The sequence below is a fragment of the Chelonoidis abingdonii genome, chromosome 16 (genome assembly GCF_003597395.2).
Source record: "Chelonoidis abingdonii isolate Lonesome George chromosome 16, CheloAbing_2.0, whole genome shotgun sequence".
Lineage (NCBI taxonomy): Eukaryota > Metazoa > Chordata > Testudines > Testudinidae > Chelonoidis > Chelonoidis abingdonii.
Genome location: NC_133784.1, coordinates 6,597,671 through 6,611,257, shown reverse-complemented (window position 1 = coordinate 6,611,257; position 13,587 = coordinate 6,597,671). Strand labels below are relative to the sequence as shown.

Sequence of the window (13,587 nt, the reverse complement as noted above, 5' to 3'; positions counted from 1 at the left end):
CCCCACAGGGCCGCGGCTGGAGCCCGGGGGCATTCCAGGCTGCCGAGAATGCTCCCGCTGCTGACCTTTGGCCTTTCCACCACAGGTCCCCACAGGGGGACCTGAAATCGCCCCAAGGCAGGTGCGTCACAGCCACTGGCACCGCAGAGAACGGGCCAAGCCTGCCCTGCTGGGTCCCAGCACTGTCTGGAGTCCAGGTCCGGCAGGTGGACATCAGCCAAATCAAGCGTGTAGCCCCCTGCTGCCACAAGGGGCCCCTCCCAGCCAGGGGGCAGAGCTGAGCCAAGCCCAATACGTGCCCCACTCGTGGGGGGCTGGGTTGGGGGTCAGGGCTGGATGGGTTGAGCTTGAGAGGGGGACATGCACTGGGGATGAAAGGGGCTAGGGCGTCTAGTGGTTACAGCAGCGGTTGGGCACCTGGGTTCAATTCTCAGTTCTGCTCTAGTGACTGGGGAGTTGCTGGCTCTGTGCCTCAGTTTCCCCCTTTGATGACATGGGAGAAACAGTGAGGTGGGTGGCGCTGAGCTATGAGGGGCGGGGGGGCAGGGGTGAGGCCGTTACCCTGTCCCACAGGGGCCAAGGGCTGGGCTTGGATGGGGCAGCTGTAAGGAGCAGTCCTAGGTGTGCCATGCAGCCTGGCCAGCCCGTGCCTGTGCCCCAGCCCTGGCCGACGTGAAAACAGGTGCTGGAGGCAGCGGGGCCGGGAAAAGCTAAAAAGGATTTATTGATAAATACGCAGACCCATAGATACCGGGAGAGCTGTCCCCTGCCCGGCCCCACCCAGCGCCCGGCCTGCCAGCGCCCGGCCTGCCTGGGAGGTGCCAGGCGACATGGCCGAGTGTCCAGGCTGGCTCGCCCCAGAAGCCGGGCCCAGGAGGGCAGCCCGAGGTGCCAGGCACCCTGGGCACTGCAGGGTCCCAGCGCCCCAGGAATGCGGCTCCTGCAAGAAGAGATTTGGTCTCAAATCTCAAAACCATTTTATGAGAGTGTCCAAGTGCCGATGGGGTGAGACAGGCTCCGCCCACCCCGGCAGCCCTTCCCGAGACTGCTGGGTACACACCTCCTCCAGGCACAGGGCTTTGAGGGGGCTGCCGTGTTCTGATGCCCCCACCCCGCAGCTGCAGCACGAAGGGGCGGGGAGGATCGACACAGAGCAGAGGCGAGGGCAAGCTCCGCAGGTGCGGCTCTGCCCGGGGCTGTGTGCCCAGCCGTGCCCGGCGGGCGAGTGTGGGCTGTCGCCTCTGGGCTGGAGACTCAGTTTCCCAGCTCAGAGGGCCCTGCTGGGTTTCCGTGGGGCCCAGCAGCCCCTGCGCCCGTCAGCCGGCCCGGCTCAGTTCCTGGGCACCAGAGGCTGGTTCACAATCACCTGGATGACAAAGTCCTTCTGGATCTTGGCTTCATGCAGCCGCGTGCGGTCCGTCAGCAGCTTGCCAGAGAAGAACCAGCGCTGCCAGCCTGGCTCGATGCCCTCCTGTGCCTGCAGCTGCTTCTTCAGCTGCCCCACGGTGTCGGCCATGCTGGCGCTCAGCCGCAGGTCCTTGCCGGTGGAGAGCCGCACCTTGAGCGGGAATTCACGCCGGGCGCTGGGCGCCGGCTCTGGGGGCTCCATGCTCTCGTCGCCGCCCCGCTCCAGGATGAGGTTGGCAGGTGGCACCAGGCAGTACACGGGCAGTTGGTAGCGATTCCCCAGCTCGTCGTAGCACTCAGTCAGGGACCCTGCGGGGGAGCCAGAGATGCCAGCGAAGGGATGAGGGGAAGGAGCTGGAGACAGCTACAGCACAGGCAGGAGCCACCAACAGCACAGACCCCTCTGCTGGTACCCCTCAATCCCAACCTGCTGCCCCCACTAGCCCAGTCCTGCCCCCTCGCTCTGCCCTACCAGTGCCCCTCAATCCCAACCCACAGCCCCGGCTCTGCCCTACCAGTGCCCCTCAATCCCAACCCACAGCCCCGGCTCTGCCCTACCAGTGTCCCTCAATCCCAACCCACTGCCCCCAACTAGCCCAGTCCTGGGGTACCCTCAGCTCTGCCCTACCAGTGCCCCTCAATCCCAACCCGCTGCCCCCACTAGCCCAGCCCTGGGGTCCCCCCAGCTCTGCCCTACCAGTGCCCCTCAATCCCAACCCACAGCCCCGGCTAGCCCAGCCCTGGGGTCCCCCCAGCTCTGCCCTACCAGTGCCCCTCAATCCCAACCCCCAGCCCCGGCTAGCCCAGCCCTGGGGTCCCCTTGCCCCCAAAATAGCTCTGATGGTGCCCCTCAATCCCAATCTGCAGCCTGATGGTATTCCAGCCCAGAACACTCAAAATCCACCTCCTGAAGCCCCTTACCCCCATTTCCCTGCCCCTGCAGATCCCCCTGCCCCTGTGCGCCAGGGGGAGTGTGGCCTCTGAGCCACCATGGCTCAGTGCCTCGGTGCCAGGGGTCAGATGGATTCTCCTTTTGGGATCTAAGAGCTGGTTGGGGGAGCTGGGGCTCCGGGACTAGACACAGCCAGGACCTCCTGAGCTGCACAGCTCTGAGGCTCTTTATTTGAGTCTGGGAGAAGCCAACAACCTGAGCCACGTGAGCTGCCCATGTGCCTGGACCTGAGCTGAGGGAGATCCCGATCCTGGGTGGGCAGAGTGGGGTCTGGGAGCCTTTGCCCCCAGCACCTCCAGAGGAGAGCTGGGGCACAGGGAGCCCCTGCGGGTGGATGGTGTGGGTCCAGTGATGACCGGTGGGACACTGCCCCATATTCATCCTAATGGTATGATTATGACATAATTATGATGCACCTTGTACAAACTGTCATGTGGAGTGTCAATGGAAAAGTGATGATTTGCTGAATATGATTATCCTATTTGTAGGCTTGTATCATTTGTGTCTCTGGAGCTATGACTATTGACCATGTAGCTGTACTTCAAATGCGCTTGGTCTGGGTAACACCCACAACTAGCCTTTCAGGTACAGCAGGGAAGAAGCTCGACCGTGCTAATGGCCCATCAGCAGAAACTATGGGCCCTGGAAAACGCTCGTCCTGACCTGGGGACCCTTCAGACAGCCTGTGGATAATGGCGGCTATGACTAGGGGAGGCACGCAAGGGCATGTGACCAGACCATGTGATACTGAACTCCAGTTTGGAACCTGTATTTTCCCACAAACTGAGCTGACCACCTGGCTTGGAACAAAGGGGTTCCCACCCTGTGGAAAAACTAAACGGGGAAAGTGACACCACCAAGGGGCTTCACTCCCTCTACAACACCTGAGGACCAAAGAGTGAAGTGGGGGACATGCTGCACCCAGACTGGAAGAGCTGATTCCTGCCCAGGTACAGAACACTGACAAACTGCTTGTACTAGCTAACAGGGTGAGACGGTGTTTGATACAAATCCTATCTCGTATATTAGGCTTAGACTGCGTTTTTTGGTTATTTGCTGGGTAATCTACTTTCATCTGTTTGCTGCTATTTATAATCACTTAAAATCGATCTTTTGGTAGTTAATAAACCTGCTTCATGTTTTATCTTAACCTGTGTGTCTTTGAGTGAAGTGTTAGGGAATCTCAGCTCTGTAACAAAGGCTGGTGTGTATCTTCCCCACAGCGAGGGGGCAGCAGGCTAATTAATGAGCTTGCACTGTACACATCCCTGAGCGGCGCAGGCTGGTATCATTCTGGGCTTATGCTCCAGCAGGAGTGCCAGGCTCAGGAGCTGGGACATTGGCTGGTGCCTCAATACCTGGCCTAGATAAAGCACTCAGGTGACTCAGTTGGGTGTGTGGCACCACCTACTGTTGTGTTGGGTAATAACAGCAGGAGGGGTAGCTCAGTGGTTTGAGTGGCGGCCTGCTAAACCCACGGTTGTGAGTTCAATCCTTGAGAGGGATCTGGGGCAAAATCAGTCCTTGGTCCTGCTAGTGAAGGCAGGGGCTGGACTCGCTGACCTTTTGGGGGCCCTTCCAGCTCTAGGAGAGAGGTATAGCTCTGTATATTTTTTTTATAACGGGTCCCAGAGGGGCTGGCTGCGTGTCATCAGCAGGAGTCTGAGTGGCCAATCCAGCTGAATGGTTTGGGAGCAGAGCGATTCCAACAGCTTCCAGGCTTCACCCTGGGGTACAGCCCATCTCAGTCACCCTGTCAGTGAGTTCCAGGGGCTCCCCCAGTGCAGGGCCCACTCCTGGGGCTCCCCCTGGCCAACATGTCCCCCTCCTACCCCGCCAGCCCCAAGTCCCTGCCCCATGTTCCCCTCCTACCCTGCTGGCCCAAAGTCTCTGTCCTCCTCCCACATCCTCTCCCAGGTCCCCATCCTGCCTGATGTGTCCACAGCATGTCCCCCTCCCACCCCGCTGGCCCCAGGTTCCTGCCCCACATCCCCATCCTGCCTACCATGGGGCAGGGTGATACTGGCGCCATCCAGGATGGCCTGGGCCAGCCCGTGGTCATTGGCCTCCACAGCGTAGGCAGCTGCCTTCAGGGCATCCCAGATCTCCTTGCGGCCCTCGAAAGCAGGTGCCGTGTCCCAGAACTCGTCCCGCTTGCTGCGCAGCTGCCCGTCCGTCATGGGGTAGTCGCTCTTCCATTTGGGTCGCTCCTTCCGCAGGGGCTCATTGCGGCCTGTGGGGGGGGGGGGGAGGCAGAGAGCTCAGCAGGGGCCCCGAGCCAGTACTCACCCCAAGACCCTTCCCCCATCTCCACTGCCCCTGCTCCCATCACAGCTGGGCCAGCATCCGCCTGCAGACCCGTTCCTGGCACATCGGGGACAGCAGCTGCCTGGAGACCCTGCCCCCAACACATCTGGGCCAGCACCCACCTGCAAACCCTGCCCCCCTCAGTGCCCCTGCCCCCATCACATCTGGGCCTGCAGCTATCTGCAGACCCTTGCCTCCATCACAGTCTGAGTCCACACTCGCTCCCCTCCCCCACACAGGACTGACACCCCACAGGCACCAGGCAGTGCCCACAGGGCAGGCCAGGCCCAGCCCTAGCCCTGTCCCCGGAGCCACAGCCTCACTCGGTCCCAGCTGAGAGGAAGGACTGGGCCAGGTCCTGCAGGCGAGGCCTGGGGAGGGTCAGTCGTCTGGGCTGAGGCCACCTGCACTAGCTGGGGGCTCCCTGGCGCACTGTCCCACAAGCAGGAATGGGGGACATTCAGGCACGAGGCATGCTGGGGCAGGGAAAGGGGCGAGAGGAGCTTCAGGGGGTAGATATTGAGTGTTCTGGCCTGGGCTATCAGGGGTGGAGGGTCAGGAGTGAGGGGCAGCATCCTCAGGTCCCAGGGACCCTGCCCAGCCCCCCTGCAGGGCACAGCTGCAGTCCACAAACCAGCCCCCTCCCTGGCTCTCCCTCGCCCTCAGAGGGGGCCTGCAGGTTTCTGGCTCCCCTGCTAATGAGAACAGATGCAGCTCCCACCATCAGGAGAGGCCTGGCTGGGAGCCAGGTGCCCCTGTGCCCCTGCCAGTTGGCTGCTCTAATCCCACCCTGTCAGGCAGCCACAGGGACTGAGAGGCCCCCTGGCAAGGGCAGTATTTATAGCTCAGGGAATTAGCCAGAGTCAGAGCAGGGGGATTACAGGGCTGAGCCACTCCTAGGGGTCGGGGAGGAATAGACAAGAAAGGATGCACTGGGACTAATGTACAGGGCTGCCTGGACTTCTGGGTTCCCTTCCTGCCTGCCATGTGTGACCTTGGGCAAGTCGCTGCCCATGGCTCAGTTTCCCCATCTGTAGAAGAGCCATGGTGCCCCTGGTACAAGGTGGGTGTCGTAACTCACCAATGGGTTAGAGAGGGACTGGCTGCTGGCCAGGGCACCATCACAAGAGGACTGCCACCAGGCCGGCACAAGGGAGACCCACAGCGGGGGCCCGAAAGCCAGGGAACAAGCCATGCAGGTGCAGCCTGTGTGCCAGCAGCCAGTTGGTTGGTTGGTCTTGTGACTTTGAGCCCAGGGTGCTGCTGCACCTGCAGCAGCCCCGGGCACAGGGATTAGGGCACACACCCAGCCCTCTCCCTGCCGCCTGGCCAGCCGGACCTGCTGGGAGCCCTGCAGGCAGCTCCTGAAGGCAGCCCCATGCCCACCAGTGCCAGCCCTGTCTCCCGCAGCAAGAACCCGCCCCGAGCTTTCCTGGCTGAGGAGGCAGGTGCTGCCCCACTGGGCTCCTCTTGCTCTGCATTCAGGGGCCGCAGGGCACGTGGGGAAAGGCTGCTCCTGGGTGTGTGTACAGGGCATGCTAGACAGCTGGGCTCCCCCAGGGACCATGGGTACGGCTGGGTAAGCCAGTGTGTGCCAGCAATCTTTGCCCAGCAGAGCAATGCCCTGGACATGCTGCTCTGTGTGCCAGATGTTCAAACCCACTCTGCAAGAATGGGGATAGCGCCTGGGCAGGGAGTGCAGGGGGCACCTGTCAGGGGGCTGCAGCCCAGGGAGAGGGGTGCCGAGGGCAGGAGTCCCAGCCCCCCATGCTCTGCAGCCCGAGCCAGAGGCCAGGAGCCCCTGAGACGGAGCGAGGCAGCGCCATGTGGCACAGGACAAGGGCAGAGATCACAGCTGCCCTGGGCCAGGCCGGGCCAGCTACATCAGGGCTGCGGGGGACTCTGAAGGACGAAAGACTGGGAGAGCAGCTGCAGCTGGGACTCATCCACTGCCCTGTGCTCCGGTGCATGAACGCAGCCCGCCCACAGGACCAGCCTGTACCAATCCCCCGCCCTCCAGACACCGGCACCGGGGGCAGCCAGGAGCACGCCAGGCCCTGCTCAGCCAGGGAACGCTGGCACGATGCCCTCGGAGCAGCCTGTGTGGGCAGTGAAAAGAGACCTGGGCCCAGCCCCAATGCTTGTGCTAACTTCCTCCAACGCAGCCCCCACCCCTCCCCGAGGGCCCCAGGGTGCACACAATCCTGAAGAAGGCAGCTGAGCCTGTCCCCAGCCCCACGCACCGGCAGTTCGCACCAGTTCGCACAGAGAAGGGCCCCTGGGAAGCTGCTGGGGGGGCCCTGCTCCCACCCCTCCAGCCTGAATTCAAGCACTGTCCTGAGACCAGACCAGTTCTGAGCCCCGACCTGGGCCCTGCTTGCTGCAGTGCTGTCATGGGCCAGCATGGCCCCAGGACACCCCACCCCCAAAAGGAGTGGAGCCAAAAGCCCAATGTCAGGCCAAGAGCACAGCCCAGGCGGCTCTGGGACCCTCCGGGCAGGGCCGGGGAGGCAGGACCCGAGCACCACAAACACACTAGAGACACTGCTAGGACACAGCCCCTGGCCCGCCCTCTGGCATGGCCAGGGTTGGGGCCCCCTCGCAGCAAGGCTCTGCTCGTCTGCAGAGAAAGGGCCCCAAGACCCATTCCTTGAGTGCAGGGTGCCAGGGCCCCTGGCCATCACAGCCTGGGCTGCCCTCACCCCTCTGGGCGCAGCCTAGGTGGCCCCAGACGCCCCTGGCTGTAGTGAGGGCCGAGCTCGGATCCAATTCAATTTCAAGGCCCAGCACCGAGCCAGCAGGTCCCGCTACGGGGGAGCCGTGCATGGGGCCAACAGCACCCACATCTCTCTGCACCCCCTGAGCCGCTCAGCACCCGGGGGAGTGCCTGCAGATACCACAGTTCCCTCCGGTGTGGGGCGGTGCCCACAGGGCCAGTGAGTTCAGCTCCAACCCTGGCAGGGCCAACCCAGCTCCTCCTTCCCGGACACAGTAGCTGCCCCACAGATTGGGGTGGTGGGGCCAGAGACTGTTGGTGAAGGCCTGCCCGGCCTGGGCATCAGAGCCAGGGTGTGTGCCACTCGCAGCTCCCTTGCGCCCCAGAAGCGGGTGCATTTCTGACGTGTGCTCGATTCCTGCAGGGCAAAGCAATAGTGATGGCTCAGGCGCTGCCACCCCCGCGGCTGGCCAGGGTCGCTCCCCGCAGCACTCGGTTTGTGTGGAGGCCTACGGCCCTAGCCGGCTGCCACTCCCTCTCTGCTCTGCTCACAAGGGGACAGCCAGAAGCTGACAGCGAGTAGCGGGCCAGGCCAGGCCGGCACGGGAGGTCGGTTAGAGACATGGCAAGAGCGCACAGTGCCCGGCGCAGGCAGGCCCCGCAGGGAGCTAAGCCCAGGTAGGCAGGGACGCAGAGTTAAGCTTGTTCTATTTATCGCTGTCTCTAATCGCCTTGTGCTGCTCTATTCCTGGCCCGGGCAGCCCCCGCCCCCGCCAGCTCCCAGGGCCTCCCGCAGCAAATCTAAGACAGGTTGGGCCACTTCTTGCACTTGGGGCCAGGCCAACAGGATCCAGGGTGCTGGCAGCTTGCCGTCCGCACCCGTCCCCAATGCCACCCTGTTCCCCACCCCTCCTAGCTGGTCCGGATCCCCAACCAGCGACGTCGCTCCCCACAGCACCGGGGATGGCTGAAGTGCAGCCAATCCCTGGCCCCTGGAACAAGAGCGGCTCTGCAGAGACCCAGTGCTCGCACATGCCCCCTGGCCTGACACCTCACCAGCTAGGGCAGCACATGGGGAGCACGAGGGCGGGGGCTTGGCCCAGGCTGGCCCCATGCACTGGCTGTAGAGGCAATCCCAGGGGGCTGCGGTTAGTGTGTAGCTGTCACATCCCAGTGGCCTTCCGGCTAGCCCAGCAGAGACAGCAAGGACAGGCTGGGGGACTGGGCTGCTGCAGGGCACGTGGGGGGCAGAGGCTGTGGGTCAGGGCCAACATGCCCCTTTCCTCATCATGCAGGGAGGAGGTGGAGATTCAACCCTTCGGCACTGAGCCTGGGCTGGCACCCTGGTACCTCAGCAGGAAGTGATGCTGGGAACCCTCCACACCCACCCCCTGGCGCACACCAGCTCTGTGGGGAGGGGCTGCAGGGCGCGCTGCCCCCTGCTGGTTCCCTGGCCCATGCAGCAGTGGGTCTATGGCTTTGCACAGGGCAGCGCTGGGCATGGCCCCTCTGGGTCAGCACTGCCCCCAGTGCTCCAGCCCCACGCTAGGGCAGGCGGTGCGCTCTCCCCTGAGTCGGGGCACAGCGACATGGTGCAGCCCTTGGGAGCATGAACCATTGTTGAAGAGCCCCTAGCAAGTCTCAAGACCTGGGGAAATGCAACGCTGGCTCCCGACGCCCCTGCAGCTTCAAGGGAGACACTTGCCTGAAAGCTGCTGCACAGAGCTGATGGTGCTAGGGCATGTGAGCTCAGCAGCCTGTGGAACTCACTGACACAGCAGGTTACTCAGGCAGGAAGCCCCAAACGGGTACAGTGGGTACCTGGCTAAGGCTGGCAGCTGGGATAGTCATTGCAGGGGTCTGGGGTAAACCCTGCAAGATGTGAGTGCCATGCACAGATGTGGGGCAGGAAGGACAGGGAAGCCCAGAGGGAAGAAAGGGCCCAGCCTGAGATGCCAGGTCACCAGGCATGTGTTGGAAAGACATGGGATGCCAGGGCTGGGGGTGGGGGGCGGGGACTGCTCCGGGGGAGCAGGTTTGGCTGCCTGTCCCCCTCCTCTGGGCTGGGAGTGGCACGCTCTGACCTCAGTGCAACAGCCTGGGGACAAGGCCCACGAACCCTACAGCATGACCCATGATGAACAGATCCCAACATGCAATGCTCCACCCCGACTGCCAGCCTGGCTCACGCGTCTCCGTGGGCTGCACCTCCATCAAACCTGCTCCATCCCACACTAGTTAGCTGCAGTCCTGGGGCTCCTGTCATGCAGCAAGAGCACCAGGGCAAGTGGCCAGGAGCCAGCCCTGTCTCCCATGCACACAGTCAGGTGCTGTCCCAGCTACTGGGGCCCACCTGTACCCCACACGCAGTGAGTGACTTTCCCGAGGAGCTCTGTGCTCCCAGCTTCACAGCACCCCTGGGGAGACTTCCCCTGCTGCCCTGTCTGAGCTCTTGGGTGGGACAGCATGAGGAGTGCTGTAGGGCAGACGTTCTGCAGGAGAGCCTAAGCAGTCAGCATGCCTGGTGGGGAGCTGATGGGCTGGGGACAGCAGAAGGTGACCCAGCCAAGGCCAGCTGGTGCTCACAGCTGGGGCCCACAGGAATGCAGACCTGGTTTTACCGAGAGGAGCTGCTGGTCCACCCTCAGATCCCCAGCACCCCCGACTCAGACCCCAGGCCAGTCGCTGCCCATGCCCCAAATGGCAGGAGGGGGCAAGGTGTCAGTCCAGCCACAGGAGCGAAGGCCTCCTCCGGGCTCCGCTCCCCCAGCACCGCCCTCGGGGGGAACATGCACATAGCAGTGGGTGGGTGAGCTCCCGTGGGCCCAGGCAGGAGCCCAGCTCCTACTCCCCAACCCATGGCTAAGTTCAGGAGTTTGAAAATCGACTTAGGCCGGGGGTGCAACAAGAGGGCAGTGCAGCCACACCTGGGACAAGGGCTAAACTCTTGGACTGGGGGGCCAAGGCGAGGCCCCCTGATCTCCCCGTGGCTTTGATGGGAGCAGGGGGCACCCAGCCCCCAGCTTTGCCCGAGGGAGCTCGGCAGCAAGGAGCTGTTTGTGAAGCACCTTGCATGGCCACGCAGCTGCAAATACAAACAGAACTGGGACCCCTGGCTAATTAATGCCTGCATGTTTGTGAGGAGTCGCAGGGCCAGGGCTCTGCAGAGGGGCTAATTAGGGTATTTGCAGCCGCCACAGTGGGGAGTCGTGACCCCGGGGAAAGGAGGCAGGAGCACAGCAGGTGGAAGGAACTGTGCATGGGGTGCTGATCCTGCAGCGGAGCCAGACACTGCGTTACTAGAGTGGCGCCTCTGCTTCGTACGCCTGAGCACCGCAGAGGCCCATGCGCAATCTTTCTGTACCCGCTGGCACCAGGCAACGAGCTCCCAGGGTGGCAGAGCTCACACCTGCCACAAGCTAGGGGGAAAGGCAGTGAGGACAGACCCAAGCTGTGAGAGCCCAGGCACCAATCACCTTCACAGTCCTGCAGCCACCTTGGTACAGCCGCACTGGGCACAGCTCAGAGGCTGGGAGAAGCAGGCCCTGGGTAAGTGACGCTGCTTTAGCAGCAGCTGTTCCATGCTCCCATCCAGCTGTGAGCAGCAGCACCCCTCACCCCCCTCCATGAGGCCTCTTCCCCACCCACCGGAGCCTGGACGTTGGCACCAAGCGCCTGGCAGGCCCAGCGCCGGGTTCGGCAGGCTGCAGAGCATGCACCATACGCAGCAACCTAATGTCTCAGGGTGCCCCCAGCAGCACAGTTAGTTTTGCCAGTGCTAGAGCAGGGCTTCTCGGTGCCTGGGCACCTGGAACCCCCTGGGCTGCCTGGTGTTCAACAGCCAACTCTGGCAGTGCGTTTCCCCCACTGCCCACCTCGGCCGTGCCAGCGGTCACAAGGATACGCTGGTTGGGTCTGGGGCCCTGGCTGGTGGCATTCTGCAGAAAAACCCCTCTGGCTCCAAGCCTGTCTGTGCTCAGGTCTGGGAGCCACGCTGGGATTCTCCTCCCTGGGAAGGTGTCACTCAGTCCCTGTTCCCCACCCTGTGACCCCCCGCTGCCTGTTTCTCCTCTCCTGCTTCCCACAAACAGAGTAGTTATCACCAGTGCATGACCGGAAGAGAGCGTGAGTCAGCCCTACAGCCACCCTGCCCCCACTCCTGGTGTGGCTGGTGCATGGAATGCTTGGAGCTGCTTATCACGGCGGGAAGGTGTAATCTGCAGTCACACCATGCAATCAATACAGCCCTCCCACAGTCCCCAGGTACACCACTAATTAAACATCACAACACCTCTGCGAAGGGAGGGAGGGACAGGCAAGGATCACTTCACCCACCACTGATATGCATCCACCTCTGAGGTGCAGCATGGCAGCTGTGTAATAGCGATGGTACAAGAGCTTAGGATACAGAGCAACGCACACCACAGCCAGCTGAAACTGCAGGAGAATGCAGAGACAAAGCCCTTCTCCGGTTAGAAGTCAGCCAGCACACAAAACAACACTTCCCAGAAGAGTCCCAGGGGATCTTTAAGGCTCATGAGCAGCTACAGTCTCTTCCACTGAATCACTAGCACAACACCCCTTCTCCCAACACTTGGCTTCCCTGCAGTTCTCCCATCCAAATGTTGACCAAGAACACCCCTGCTTAGCCCAAGATCTGACAGGGTCCCAGCAGGGGACAGCCCACGTGCAGGGCTGTGCTCTGTGGTGCCTTTCCTGGGGAAGGGCGGTAGATAATCAGACTTGGGTGGGTACTTAGGTTTGTTGCTAGCTGACTCAGTCTAGTCCACAAGGTTTGCACTTGCACAATCCCAAAAACACGTCAACAGGAACTCCTCTGAGAACGCTTCCAATACACAACTCCAGCTGCTCGCTCTCCGGCGGCTCCTGGAGAAGGGGGCTTGGAATAGCCCCCAAACAAAGTTTTAAGGCACCTGAAGCACTGGCAGAAGTGGCCCCTTTTCCTGTAGGTGGATAAAGAACCAGGACAGAATCTGCTGTGTCATTTTCAGGAAATGCCAAAGCAGAACAGATCAGGAGGATCCTGTCAGCAGGTGGCCCACCCGAGTCCCCGGTTTGTCTCCAGTAGCAGCCAACACGTGAGGCTTCATGTGAAGTATGGCACAGTGCTAGCCCACCCCCCAGGGGGTATTTCTCCCTGTCCCCTGCTCAGCTTCAGCCTGTGTCCTGAAACAGCAGGGTGAAGAGCACTTGGGTTTTATGCTTTCTTCCCCTTTTCCCTAAGCCCCCCCAGAAAAGCTAGTCACACAATGTTCTAGGCCCACTGAAAGCCAGCCGGTCCTAGCTAACCCTGCTCCGCACAGGAATGACTCTCCAGACACCAGGTAACATTACACACCTGGGCTGCATCCTGCTCCAGGGGCAGCGAGGATAGAAGAGGCTCCTGAATCAAACGGGGGCAACGCACAACCAGTCCGCGGTAGCGTATGAGGCCAGCCCCAGGCCGCGCAGGATCCAGGCTGGCCCCAACGCACTGTGGGAGTAGGCAAAGCTCTGGCTGTCTTAGACTTCTCCAGCTTTTGTCTCTTTAAGGCCGGCCACTCACTAAAGTGGGACATCTGCCCTCCACCTGCACAGCTCCCTGACACAGGGCTAGGCCGTGGCACTAGCAGCTCTACGGGAGAAGCACCTCGCCGCCCAGAAGTGACAGGTAGCGTCACACCTGACTTGTCCCTGGCTGGAGCAGTGAATGCAGTTTCTGGGCACGGCTGGGCCAGCACAGGTGCTAGGTGCTGTCACTCCCCCGGCGCTGGTCCATACAGGCTGCACACGCCTGTCTGACATGCGTTACAGGGATTGTACAGAGCCCTGTTACACAGGGCGGATAGCCTGAGCGCCAGCCACACGTGGGAGCTGCCTAACACCCAGCTAGACTGCCGGGTTTCTCCGGCCGAGCTGGGGGGGCTTGGGGTCCCCCTTGGCTGGCAGACTCGGGCAGAGCAGGGTGCTGTGCCAGCCTGGGTCCGTGCCCGGCAGGCGCGGAGAGACCCCTGAAGTGGGAGCCCTGGGAGCAAGGGCGGCAGCGGGCGGGGGAGACTCCACCCAGGGAGGGGTCCCGGGGGCTAGACGCCGGGGGGGGTTCCCAGGGGCTGGAGGAGGCGAAGCCGGGGGCGGGAAGCCATGGGGGGTTTCGGGGTCCCAGGGGGCTGGGAGGCGCGGCGGGCGGAAGCCGTGGGGGTCCCAG

The 13,587-nt window shown here is 62.4% G+C and overlaps 1 protein-coding gene across 3 annotated transcripts; it reads right to left on the bottom strand.

Annotated features, from left to right (window-relative positions):
* Window positions 1–699: 699 nt before the first annotated feature.
* UBTD1 (ubiquitin domain containing 1) lies at window positions 700–13,295 on the bottom strand. 3 transcript variants are annotated; one of them, XM_075073019.1, is made up of 4 exons: window positions 12,742–13,295; window positions 4,365–4,592; window positions 1,367–1,716; window positions 700–940 (listed from the first exon to the last, which is right to left on the bottom strand). In XM_075073019.1, exons 1-4 carry the CDS (start codon window positions 12,959–12,961, stop codon window positions 722–724), a joined length of 1,017 nt encoding a protein of 338 aa, XP_074929120.1. In that variant the 5' UTR covers window positions 12,962–13,295; the 3' UTR covers window positions 700–721. The 3 variants fall into 3 exon arrangements, with proteins under 3 accessions (XP_074929120.1, XP_032632813.1, XP_032632812.1); XM_032776922.2 differs by lacking the exon at window positions 12,742–13,295 and adding an exon at window positions 11,718–12,528; XM_032776921.2 differs by having other exon boundaries at window positions 853–1,716; window positions 12,742–13,290.
* Between the last annotated feature and the right edge of the window lie 292 nt (window positions 13,296–13,587).